The following is a 13204-nucleotide window of genomic DNA, read 5'->3' as shown; positions in this document are numbered from 1 at the left end:
AGCCGTCCAGACTGGACACAGCCTCCCCATGAGAAGATGCCATTCTCTCTCTCCTCTAGGGCTCCAGGATCATTCCCAGCATCAACCAGGGCACCCGGAGCCTACCCTTAAAGAGCAGAGCAGTCAATCAAAAGACTGGGACGCCCCCGGCAGTCCAGCAGTTAAGACTCTGTGCTTCCAATGAAAGGGGTGCAGGTTCCACCCCTGGTCTGGGAACTAAGATCCCACATGCCATGCAGCACAGCCAAAAGAATAAAATAAAAACATTAAAAAAAAAAACAAAATGAGACCAGAGAGAGCCACTCAGTGTCCTTCCCACAAGAAAGACTCAGAAGGGAACAGACTCTGGTTTGGTACATTGTCACTTATTTCTGACTCAGCATCTCCACACCCCTTCCTGAGGATTCCTCTGGCAGTAATTAAATGGGGTAGGGGGCTAGCGGGTACATGCATTCTGATAAATGGGCCCAAATGAGTCTACCTCATACAACTCCCTTTTCATTTGGAGCATCAGGAATTGGTCTGTACCAGTAGTGGGAGGCGCACCATTCTGTCCACGGATGCCCTGGCCAGCTGTGGGGAGGTGGGCACAATGGAGTTGGAATGCGTACAGGTCAGAACCAGCAGTTCAGGAACAGAGCTCGAGCGCCCTAAAGCAAGTGAGCAACCCCCCAGAGATCACCGAAGGCCTGGCCAGTTACCCCACACTGAGTGCCGACTTTTATTTTCCCCTCCCTCAATGACTAATAAAAACTCAGGTTATCAGATCTCTTAGGCAAATGACAGGAGACAAGGCCACGGGGGGGTGTGTCCACCCCAGGTGTGCCAGCAGGCTGCGCCCTGCACAGACACACTCAGGCTGAGGCCTAACGCCACCCTAAAGGACTCTCCCAGCCAAAGTGCGGCAGGGCTCAAGGCAGATAAAGGAGTCCTGTTCCTTTCCGACACCCTCTGTCCTGCTGAGCATGCTGCCCTCAATCCACAAGGGAGCTGTAAAGAAGGGATGGGGAGGGGAATCAGTGACAACTCCTGAGACCCCCGCCCCCCAGAGTGGTCTTTCAGCTCACCCAGTCCCCACACTGCCTCCTCCAGAACAAGAGGCCCAAGGCAGAGAGCCAGCTGCTGACTCAGGGTGGGGTCCGTGCCAGAGCAAGAACACTCAGACAAGGTTCACCAGGGCTGCTGGGCACGAGTGAGGGTGGGAGAGTCACCTCCCCCTAGGGAGTTTCAGAAAGTGTCTTTGAATAGGGAGCCACCCCTCATTCCTATTGTTTTTCCCCATAGCAGATAATTTAAACATGGCTCAAGCCTTCAATGAGAAGCAATAAGCTTTGCGTTGGGTTAGAACCCCCCAAAAAAGCACTGCCCCTGGGAACAGGAACCCTAACCCAACTTCCTTATCCCTCTCACCACTTACCTTGGCAGGGGAACAAGGATCCTAACCCAAAAAATCCTCCCAAGAATAGCCAACCAGGATAGCTACTTCCCCTACCCAGAAACAGGCTTCAGTGAGGGTTTAGAGACCACGGAGGAAAACTACATGTCCAGTAGAATTACCCACACAGATAAAACACACACACACACACACACACACACACACACACACACATATTTATATATCTAACACACAAGCCACTTGAAAGGCAGCCAGTGTGACTGAGTTACTGAATTTCATGTTAATTAAATTTAATTTTTGTAACCACACATAACTAATGGCATCCTTATCAGACAGCGCAGGTAGAGCATACTTTTTAAATTTGGGGTGTCATAAACAGTCCTGAGAATTTGCTGAAAACCATGAACCCTCTCCCCTGAGAAAAAACACCCCTGCACATTCACACACTTGGCTGAAATTTTCAGAAAGTTCACAGACCATATTCCCACCCAACTCTGAGATTAGGTCTAGAGATCGACCAAAAACTTCATGGACTAAGAACAAGGTTTTATCTGCAATGTAGTTGTCTAAGGAATATGCTACACCTTACATAGTTGGAGCAAGAGACCACCACATGAGGAAGCCCCCACCTGATAGAGGACGTCTTCATAACATCCCAGCCTCTACAAAGACCTATGCAGGCACAAACAAGACTGGTTCTTCAGTTTTGGAACAGCTATAAACGTTAGACAACTCTTTTTTTCAAACATGCACTCAGTCTACCTGCTTATAATTGCTATGCTCTAATATTGTCACCCTGCTTATTTAACTTATATGCAGAGTACACCATGAGAAACACTGGGCTGGAAGAAGCACAAGCTGGAATCAAGATTGCCAGAATTATCAATAACCTCAGATATGCAGATGACACCACCCTTATGGCAGAAAGTGAAGAAGAACTAAAGAGCCTCTTGATGAAAGTGAAAGAGGAGAGTGAAAAAGTTGGCTTAAAGCTCAACATTCAGAAAACTAAGATCATGGCATCTGGTCCCATCACTTCATGGCAAATAGATGGGAAAACAGTGGAAACAGTGTCAGACTTTATTTTTCTGGGCTCCAAAATCACTGCAAATGGTGATTGCGGCCATGAAATTAAAAGACGCTTACTCCTTGGAAGGAAAGTTATGACCAACCTAGATAGCATATTCAAAAGCAGAGACATTACTTTGCCAACAAAGGTCCTTCTAGTCAAGGCTATGGTTTTTCCAGTAGTCATGTATGGATGTGAGAGTTGGTCTGTGAAGAAAACTGAGCACCGAAGAATTGATGCTTTTGAACTGTGGTGTTGGAGAAGCCTCTTGAGAGTCCCTTGGACCGCAAGGAGATCCAACCAGTCCATTCTAAAGGAGATCAGTCCTGGGTGTTCTTTGGAAGGAATGATGCTAAAGCTGAAACTCCAATACTTCGGCCACCTCACGCAGAGTTGAGTCATTGGAAAAGACTCTAACGCCAGGAGGGATTGGGGGCAGGAGGAGAAGGGGACGACAGAGGATGAGATGGCTGGATGGCATCACCGACTCAATGGACGTGAGTCTGAGAGAACTCCGGGAGTTGGTGATGGACAGGGAGGCCTGGCGTGCTGCGATTCATGGGGTCGCAAAGAGTCGGACTCGACTAAGCGACTGAACTGAATAAAAGTTCTGCACATTCCCCGACACAAAGGAACTAACTCCCTCTTCCACATAGGACTCATCTTAGCCTGAGTTCCCCTACTTATTCATTTCCAAGCTGAACAACCATCTTTTTCAGTTGCCTTGCATGTGACCACTTTGACAGAGCTCCTAGAGACAGGCTTTCAACACACCTTTTAGAGTTTCAGCTCTTCCTACCTGCTGGGAAGCCAGGGATCCTTACTTGTACATTTCTTTCTTTTTTAAAAATACGTGCAGGACTTTGGATTTACCCCGATTAAATTCTGTTGAGTTTTGCTGAATCCCACTCTTCCAGACTGCCCCAATCTCCTTTACCCGTGTTTCACCATTCAGCTTCAATATCGCATCACCACTACTACTGCGACCATACACCTACCCACTGATCATACCTGCTCCTACCTACATCCGAGCTAGAGGGCACACATCTCTTCTGCTCCTAACCCTCCAGGCCCTTCCATGAAACCCAGAGTTCTATGGATGTGCTCCTGCCATTCCCAGCTACCACGAGCTACTACTCCCTCATGGGCTTCCCATGTCCCAAGTCAGGCTGCTGAGCAGCAAACATCTTCTGAGAGCCCTTTTCCAACTGTTCTCAGAATACACACATACACACACTCATAGACACACACACACAAGTTCTTAAAGGGTTACTGATAGCTCGTAAGACTAGACTGAAATGGACTCCAGAAAAACAAGAAGAAACATGGAGTAAATCTCAAGATGTTCTTGTCTCCCTGGCCTACAGGGTAAAAAATAGGTTGGGTCACCCTCCTTACTCTTGTTGGCAATGGGAGTACTTTACCTGTGTTCATCAAGACTTGTTTCTGTCCCCTTTTCCACGCCTTACCCCCTTCTCCACTCACAGAAGTGCCACAGACCAGCTCCTCAAACTCTCAAGGACATACAAATCACCTGGGAATGTGGTTCAAGTGCAGGCTCTCATTCAGTAAGTCTGATGTAAGGTCTGAGAGTCTGCGTTTCTAACAAGCTCCCAGGTGATGCTGATTCTGCCAGTCTACTGATCAGCAAGGTGGAAACATGGTTGTAATCCATTCAGGTCCCCTAAGACTCAGGTGAGCAACGTGCAGTCCTAGTGAGTGCCCATCAACTCAGCTCTCATCTGAGTCAGAGGAGTTCCACTCTAAATACACATTAGATATACCTGGCGGAGCACCAGCCCAATTGGAGTCCTCCCCAGAACAACCAAACTACTGACAGAATCCCTAGAAGTGGGATCCAGGTGATCCCAACATAAAATCCCTGATCCATACTGGTTGGTAAAATTCTGAACAGGGTAATTATACCTATGTCCGCTTCAGAATGCTGCTGTTGCTGCTAAGTCGCTTCAGTCGTGTCTGACTCCATGCAACCCCATAGACGGCAGCCCACCAGGCTCCCCTGTCCCTGGGATTCTCCAGGCAAGAACACTGGAGTGGGTTGCCATTTCCTTCTCCAATGCATGAAAGTGAAAAGTGAAAGTGAAGTTGCTCAGTCGTGTCTGACTCTTAGCGACCCCATGGACTGCCGCCTACCAGGCTCCTCCGTCCATGGGATTTTCCAGGCAAGAGTACTGGAGTGGGTTGCCGTTGCTTTCTCCGCCTCTTCAGAATGACTTTAGATAAAAAACTGGCCCTCTGATCTATGACGCTAGAAGGAAGCACTATCATTTATTTGCAGAAATCCAGGCCCACTGGTTTGACTTGAGTTGCTTTGTAGAGAACCACAGGGATCCCCGAGCCCACCGTTTGTCTTTCTAAATCTCATGAACCACCTTTTAAAAAATCTGCTCGTCTAGGACTTCCCTGGTGGTCCAGTGGTTAAGAGTCTGCCTGCCAATGCAGGGGACAGGGGTTTGATCCCTGATCTGGGAAGATTCCATACGCCACAGAGCAGCGAAGCCCATGCGACACAACTACTGAGCCCACGGGCCCTGGAGCCCATGCTGCACAACAAAGAAAGCCACTGCAGTGAGAAGCCCATGCGCCGCGACTGGAGAGCAGCCCCCGCCCACCACTAGAGAAGAGCCCGCACAGCAACAAAGACCCAGCACAGCCGTAAATGAAAAATCACTAATTTAGAAATCTGCTCTTGAATGGTCAAAAACTGACACTGGTTTACAATTTCCAGCATATCTTTGAAAAACTGAACTTTCTACCTGTCTCTGGTCTTCCGGCTCTCTCCCAATCATCATGTAATTCCACAATGATGCCATTCCATGGGCATACCTGAAGGTGTATAGTAGGGAGCTGATAACTCAGATTCAGGTAGGGTAGCTGTCTCTCCCTCCCTAACCACACATGCCATGGTTTATCCTTTCCCCAGTTTATAACAGTTTATACAGTTTATACCGACACAACAGGGACCTAGGGGCTTCTCTTTGTCACCAGTTCTGCTCCAAAGGCTTCTCTCTGTCACCAGTTCTGCTCCAAACCCTTTCCTTCTGTGTTGTACTGGGAACATATAAAAGACTATTATTGTCTTGAGCATCTTCCACCATCTCAGCACATTCTGGCCACTGGAGTCTCTAATATTCTTCTTAAAGGGTCAGACTACCGTTGACTCGCACCCCCTTTCCATGTAAAAAGCATCATCTTTCACCATCTGCACTCACCAGACAGCTGCCCAAGCAGCCACACAGATGGTCCAGCTCTTAGCCCCCACCACCTTCCTCCTTAGGGCCCCATTTGGGACTGCTGAGTCAGCATTTTCTTTGTATAAAGCAATCCTATCCCTCCAGCTAACTTCCCTTTTAGAGTCTGTAGCCATGGGGTTTAAAACTGTTTACATCTGAAAAACAATTTTCTGAAGTCTACGGCCAACATCACTCCCTGCCCAGGTGTCTCCCTGGATTCACAAATGCTGAGATGGGCTCCCTGTCTCTAAAGAGCCTCATCACTTCTACTTTACCAATCAATTCTCCCTTCGCTGGTGGGAACCGCTACCCTCCTGATAGCATCCCCCACCTCACCCCACCCACAGCCCATCTTCAGGAAGACAGAGCCAGGAGCAGGTGAGGCAAGAATTGGTCAGGTGTTCCGATACTGTTGAGAGATCCCAAATTCCAAAGTATCTTTTCTCAACACGGGCCTAGAGCTTTGTTTCAGCCACGAAATCCACCTGGCTGAGGGCTAGACACACCATATATATTTCTATTTCTCACTCATGCTTCTAACCTCATGTATACATACTTCCAGGAAGTTTTTTTTTACAAGGAGTTTTTCTCCTACCCTCTTTATCAAACTTTCACTTCCCTCACCCATGGGCAGTTTTTCGGTCAGGCCCTGGGCCACACCAGCTCCTCGCTCCTGGATGTCCAGTCTCCTCCCCGAGGAAAGAGGCTGGCAAACTCCTCCCTCCTCTTGCCTGGCCCCACAGTTCTATGAGTAAGCTGGAATGTCTTGAAATAAACATTTAATAAACAATTACAGCTCAGAGACTAACATATATAATTTTTATGCATAAAGATTAATTCTCTTCTAGATGTTCTAGGAATGTTTTGTCACCATGCACTGATTACCTACCATGTACTAGACATTCTGCATATTTTATCTCAATTAGTCCTCACAAAGAAGGGTTACCCCATCTGACATGTGAGGGGGAAAAAAAAAAGAAAACAATGCTCAAGAGAATAAGCAGCATAGCACTTACTTTGGGCTCTGCATCTCCACACTCACCAGAGCCTACTTTTCTACAAGCCACCACTCAGGTAAAAAAGGATGAGGATGTCAAACAGCCTCTGACATCAGCCTAGGATCTAAAGCCTTCCTGGGACTAGGAAGGAAGACCACAGCTGCAGAAATGAACTCCTGCAGGCGTGTTACCCAGAGGCGCGAGTAGTCACTTACCTCTGTGGTGGACAGGAACAGGCCTGGGAGTCGCCTCTAGAGTTAAAATATGGAATGTCTCTGACTAGAGGGGCTCTGTAGCACCACCTACCCACACTGGGTAAAAAAGTGAGGAGCAGGGAAGGAGACAAGAAAATCAAGATAAGGTTCCCCCTCTTACATGATGACACAAAGCAGCTGTCAGCAGACAGCTCTGTGTAAGTCCCAAAGGAAGCTGGAGGAGGTGGAGACAGGATGGACATGCAGAAAGGATGCCCAAAGGGGAGACACTGAGAAGCATGGATGCAGGGAGAGGGCCTGACCCCCAGGAGGCTCCTGGGACGCTCTGTCTTGTCCCACCTGAAGAGCAGGGGCTAAGATCTAAAGTTCTGTTCCCAAGGGATAGGTTTCCTCCTTTCCCAATCTCCCAAATCCTGGGACATGTCCCCTCCTTTACATGGCCGCTCAGACCTGGTGGTGAAGGTCCCAGCAGTCCCCTAGGGGCTGTAAATGCCGGGCTGGTTCCCTGGGCTCTCACTCAGGAACAGCCTAGAGGGCCTGTCAGCTTTGCCAGCGATACATTTGTCAAATGCAGTATTGCCTGGACAGTGGTTCCCACGCTCTTAGCCTTCACAGACCAATTAAAAAAAAAATTATGGTGAGAGACACTAGTTACTATTCTGTATTTTGCCAAGACTGTTTTTTAGATAAAAATAAAAAAAAGATCTACTTTCTATCAACACTTCCATTCCATAAAAGAAAGTATATTTTCAATCATCAAAAAAGTAGAAAGTACCTATCCCTAAAACAAAGTTCTGGTCTTTAAGTCAAACAAAGTTAGCTTCAAGACAAAGCTCACTCCATTGTCCCCTTCCCATGGTTTCTGCAGAAACCCAGAGAACTTGTCATGGGGCCGCACTGGTCCACAGATAAGCATGTGGACCCTCTGTCTGGGGGGAACCACAGGACACCAGCTGCGTTTTCCCCAATCCTGTGGGCCTTGAGAGCCAGCCGGCCGTGGCAAGGTCCGCAGAGACGTAAACATCCAGGGGCTTGACTCTAAGCCTCAGCCAAGCCAGATTCCTCCTCTCTTAACCGCGACCACTGGCAATCCAGGGCAGCAGCTTACACACAAGGATGACAGGCCCCTGGCTAGACTCCCAGCCCCTTCCATTCAGGTGCACCTCCTTGATGCCAAAAGAAGAACTTAAACACGGTTCACAAGAGCCACGCATTCTAGGAACATCCAGCCCAGAAAGCTCATCCCCCAGGGTTTGAGAGGAATGAAGTGAGAGGAAGGCAGCAAAGAAGGAGATAAACCCTAGAAGGAAGCAAGCAAAGGAACCAAGCCTTACAAAGTAGACGGGGCATGTCCTCCTTATACCGAAATAAGAGCTCTCATGCCCAGGAGTGAAGCCTACCCCTGGTCCCACCCCACCCCTCTTTCAGAAACGACCCACAGGGCACTGGGCCAGCAGGATACCAACTCCCCCGTAAACAGCAGCAACATAAAGGGGCTGCACACAGTCTCCCAGGCTGGGGTGGGGAGCTGCAGATGTGATCCAGATGTCTGCTTTAACCTTAGACTGGGGAAACAGGGCACCCATCCGCTATCCCTGGGCCGTGATATGCAGCTTCCACAGGGAGCAGACAAGAGAAGGAGAGAAGGGGCAGAAACATCCCAGCAACGGCCACTTTCCTGACCCAAACACTTGGATCTTTCTTCCCAGCCACAAGACCACGGCCCCACCAAACTGGCGGCACAGCTCCGACACTCAGCGGTCAGGGAAATCCCAAGTGCAAGGCGCCAGCCCATCGAAGCCACAGGTGCCCCGGCTCCCAGAAGCACAGCGGTTTCCAGCCCAGCTGGAAAGGGCTTCAAAGGCCAAGAAGCACAGCCCCTCCACGTCCCCAGGGAGAAGACAGACTCAGAGAGGGAACCTGAGTCGTCCGATCCCTTGGACAAATCAGGGGCAAAGCGGGGAAGCCCCACGGACAGCGCAGGCCTCGGTCTCTGTCCAGCGCGAGTCCCGCTGCCTGAAGCGACCTCGGCCGCTACAGCTCTCCTCCCAAGCTGCTTCACTTCACTCGTCCCTACTTCTGCCAACTCTCCGCTGTGGCGGCTGCCACCAGCCTCACGGCCAGCAACCCACCACCGGCATGCAAAGGAAAGACGGACAGTGCAGTGCCACTGCCTCTCCTCTCCCCTCTCTGTTCTCATTCCAACTCCTCCTCCCCTCCCTTGCCCTCCCAACTCCCAATTAAGGGAGTACTCCTTCCTGGGGTTGACAGCATCTCAAACACACATCATTCATTCATTCATTCAATTAGCATCTGAGGGCTTCCGACGCACCAAGGAACTGAGCCAGGTCCTAAGAACACAAGGCATAAAAAGTCCTTGACCTCAAGAAGTACTGTCTAGCGTGGGAACACAAACCATGGGTTTCTCATTGAATTCCCAAACATTTTTAGGTACCATCCCCAAAAGGATGGCACCCAAAAAAAGATTTAGGGAAAAAAACATCCCACTCCATCAGGGCAGCGTAAGACTACCCTATCACTCCAAATTTTTCCTTCCAAACCCATCAGCCTCCATCCCTTACCTGACACCATCACTCCCATATCACCCAAGCATTAGCATGACCTTGAAATATATCTGAGGCTTCAACCAGACAAAAAACTTCTAAAGATAAAGCTGGAAACCACTGTCCCAAGTCAAATGCAAACATCCGGGATGAGAGTGCTAGCTCAAAGCCCTGTGCAACCTGGTTACCCTCCCACCAATTGTTAGCGCGGCAAACTAGCCCGAACCAGCTTCTAAAGACAGCTATGCTCCTATTCACAGCCCTCACTGAAAGTTGGACCTGGAGGATCAAAACGGGAGAATGGCTTAACGGTCTTCAGCAAGACTCTTGTAAATGCAGCACCCTCAAGGAAGAAACAAGGCTGTCAAGCAAGACCCAACTTACCTCCTTGAGAAGCCCCACTTTTTTCTTCAGCACCTCACACTTGCGCAGTTTGCAGATTTGGTGTGTGCGGCGGTTGGTACAGCTGGTGCAAGCCCCACAGTTTTCCAGCCGCCGGCAGGGCTCACAAGTACCACACCGCTTCCGCTTCTTCCGCCCATCTCCACCCCCTCGGAGTTGGGGTTCAGTCCCGGCCACTGGAAGCCCAGGCCCCTGGTAGCCCGCTACCATCACCTGGCCCTGAGGGAAGTCATAAAGGCCTGGCAGGTCCGGCTGGACTGCCAGGGGCACCTGAAACTGACTCATGACGTTGCCAGAGGTGGGGGCATAGGTGCTGGGGCAGAGCCACAGTCCAGCTTCCTGCCTGCAAAGGCCACCAACAAGTCCTTCTTCCTAAAGCAGTCAAAATCTACAGAGCGAAGGCAAGTAGCTCCAGGCTGCGGGACGGGCACCTCTTCTCAACCCCTCTTCACCTCCTCTGCAGCAGTCTGACAGGACTCAGTTGGGGGCCACTCTCCCACCTGCTGGGGCCCGGGATCTGGGGGAGGACATCAGCGGCAGTCCCCAGAGAAGGGATCATCTTGGCTGGGTGGGCTCTTCACCCTCACCCACCCTGGACCCAGGCATGAGGTGGGCAGGTGGGTGTGTGACGGGGGCAGGGTAGGGTGAGGAGGTTCTCCTCCGGCTTTTCCTCTCCCGGGTCAGAATGATGGAGAAGGCAGCGCGCAGCCTGGAAAAGAGACAGAAAGGGGAAGCGCATCACTCGGGGCTGGGGGACAACTTTCACTCTTTCTGTTACCTCTTCCTGCTTCTGGGAAAAGAGAAGTTGGGGGAAGACAACGGGCTTGCTCTCATGAAATTCTGTCCAGAATCTCTGGCAGGGCACACTGGCCAACCCTCTCCCTGATGGAGCAGGATGAGGGCCTGACGGGGTGTTAAGGAAACCTGGACAGCGAATTTAAGGGGACGGTCAAGGTGAGATGTCTAAGAAAGTTGTCCTTTTCCCCACCCCCACAGGCTTGGGAGACTTTTGCCAAAATTCCCACACGCCCCTCACTGGAGGTCGCTGGGCCTTCCCCAAGGGAGCACAGCTTTCAAAATAAAGTTTGCCGAGAGCTTCACTCGGCGGGGCTGCCCAGGCGTCCCGGGCAGAGGCGGCCTGGAGTGGGGCGCGCCCGGGGTAGCCCGCGCCGGCCGCCCAGCCTGCGGGCCGGACCCTGGAGGGCGGCCCGCTCCAACGAGGGGGCGCGGGGAGGGGGGCGCGCTCCGGCTCAGGCCCGGCCGCGCGCGCGCAGCCGCTCGGGCTCCTTTGTTCTGGGGCCTCGGCCGCTCGGCTTCGGCGGCTCCGCAGCCCCCGCCCCGCCCCGCCGCCCCCGCCCGGCTCGGCTACACTATGACCCGCAGCACCCCCGCCTCGTCTCCCGCAACAAAGTAGCGGGGCCCCCCCGGACCGTCCCCTCCCCTGCGGGCCCCCCCCCCCGGCCTCCCCTCCCCCACTCCGGAGCCGGAAAGGCACCGACTGCACCGACCTGCCCGCCGCCTCCGGGGCGGAGCGCACAAAGGGGCAAAGTTTCCCGGCCCGCGCCGCCGCCACCACCGTCGCGGCCGCCGCCGCCGCCGCCTGGGGCGCCCGCCTCCTGGAGCGCCTGGCCCGGACCGAGCTCGGCGCACGGAGCCCCCCGCCCGGGCCGATGAGGGGACGGCGCAGGAGGAAGGAAGAGGCAGCGGCGGCCGCGGCGGCAGCAGCAGCAGCAATGAAGGCGTCCGCGGGACTCCCCGCCCCCCGCGCGCCGCGGCACGTGCTCGCCCGGGGACTCCCCCGCCCGGGAGGGCGCGCACGTGCGGCCCCGCCGAGCCCCGCCGGCCCCGCCGCCGCCCCCTCCGCCGGGCTCGGGGCTGCGCGAGGGGGCGAGTTCCGTGGAGGGGGAGGGGACGGTGCGGGCGGTCCTGAAGTGGATGGGGGCAGGGCCCGGCCCGGACGCCGCGCCTTTGCACCTGCAGTACCTCCCCTCCCCCGCGGTCGGTCCTCCCGGGACCCGGCCGCCCTCCTCGGGTTGGCCGCCCCCGCCCTCCGGCGCTTCTGCAGCCGAGCGGGCGCGGCGGGCGGCGCGGGGTGGGGCACGCGGAGCTCCCAGCCTAGGCCCTCGGCCGAGCCGGCCTCGGTGTCCCCACTTCCTGCCACTCCCTGCGGCCCGAGCGGCCTGGGACGGCCCCAGTGCCCCTGGGAGTCCTGAACTCCGGGCCCCACTGACCCCCCTCTCCTGGCCGCCGCTCGCTCATTCCGAGGCAGGACAATGGGGGACATCGCGCGTTTGCGTACCGAGTCAGCCTAGCGGGCAAGGAGGGGATACCCCGCGAACAGAGGCCAAGGGCCAACCGGCAGGAACCTTCGCCGGGATCGCAGCCCAGCGCCCTACCCAGGCGGACCCCGGGGCTCTGCCATCGCGAGCCTCCCCTGCGCCGCTCTCGGCTCTTTCGCGTCGAAAACAAAGACTAATCCGATACCCCCGCCCTGCCTCCCAGAGGAGGGGGAACGGGCACGTCGCGGAGGGTAACCGAGGAGGACAGCGTTCAGGAGGGGCTCGGACAGCCTCCGAGGGGTCGAGCCCTATAACCCAGCGCAGACTTTGAAAAGTCACCCTGGGCTGTTTTCCAGCCAGGGGGCAAGGGGCAAGGCATAAGAGTATTTCTAAGTTGCCGAACATCCCGTTCTCTCTGCTGCTTTTTTCATCTCACCTGTTGTTCAGGCCAAGTTGAAATTCCAGGTTAGATTAATTCAGCTCCACCCATCTGGCCACACTGCCAGGCTGGTCCCCGAAGCTACCTTCCACCTACCTGGGTTGCTGGGGAGAAGGGTGGGTCTCTAACACAACACACACACACACACACACACACACACAGGCAAGTCCTGGCAGAAACATCCACGGAGGACTAGCCTGACCAGTTTGGGCGGTGTTCACCGAGCCAGGTACCTGGCAGGCGTCACCACTGGGCTGAAGCTAACGACTCAGCCAGAACTGGAAAAAGAGCATTCGGCCGCTTATTTAGAAGAAGAAAAAAGTAATTGATCTCAAGCAGCGCTGTCCAGAAAGCCCTAGGCGGTAGGAGAAGCCCGCGTTCTGTCTGGAACTTCCCTCCCCACAGACCTAATTTTGACAGCCTCCTTGAGGGGCCAGGTTGTCAGCTGTGGGGAGGGTGTGAACATGGCTCCAATACCTACTTCCTACTCCGGCCTTTGAGAGTAGGAAAGAATTTCTGTTCAGGGAAGTTAAGACTGGAACTGAGAAGAGATACCAGTGGAGTGTAATTTCCAGTCAAACAGAACAG

At 53.3% G+C, this 13204-nt stretch overlaps 1 protein-coding gene across 6 annotated transcripts in view; it reads right to left on the bottom strand.

Moving 5' to 3' along the window:
• TET3 (tet methylcytosine dioxygenase 3) overlaps window positions 1-12984 on the bottom strand; it is a 111997-nt gene extending 99013 nt beyond the window's left edge. For 3 of the 6 annotated variants that reach the window (XR_015137310.1, XR_015137311.1, XM_086327653.1), the window contains exons 1-2: window positions 11407-11640; window positions 9881-10607 (exon numbers count right to left, since the gene is read on the bottom strand). Coding sequence is in view for 2 of the 6 variants with exons in the window: in XM_086327653.1 (XP_086183779.1) it covers window positions 9881-10183 (303 nt within the window). In the remaining 4 variants the exon portion in view is untranslated. Of the gene's footprint in view, window positions 1-3889; window positions 4027-5698; window positions 6488-9880; window positions 10608-11406; window positions 11641-12613 lie in introns of those variants that run through there. The other 3 variants (XM_086327654.1, XM_086327658.1, XM_086327657.1) reach the window with 3 other exon arrangements.
• Window positions 12985-13204: the final 220 nt, after the last annotated feature.

The sequence above is a fragment of the Bos grunniens genome, chromosome 11, assembly GCF_055505025.1.
Source record: "Bos grunniens cultivar Pamir isolate PY7600 chromosome 11, Bosgru_T2T1.0, whole genome shotgun sequence".
NCBI lineage: Eukaryota > Metazoa > Chordata > Mammalia > Artiodactyla > Bovidae > Bos > Bos grunniens.
Note: the sequence above shows the minus strand (reverse complement) of the source record. Positions and strands in the feature narration are given on the sequence as shown.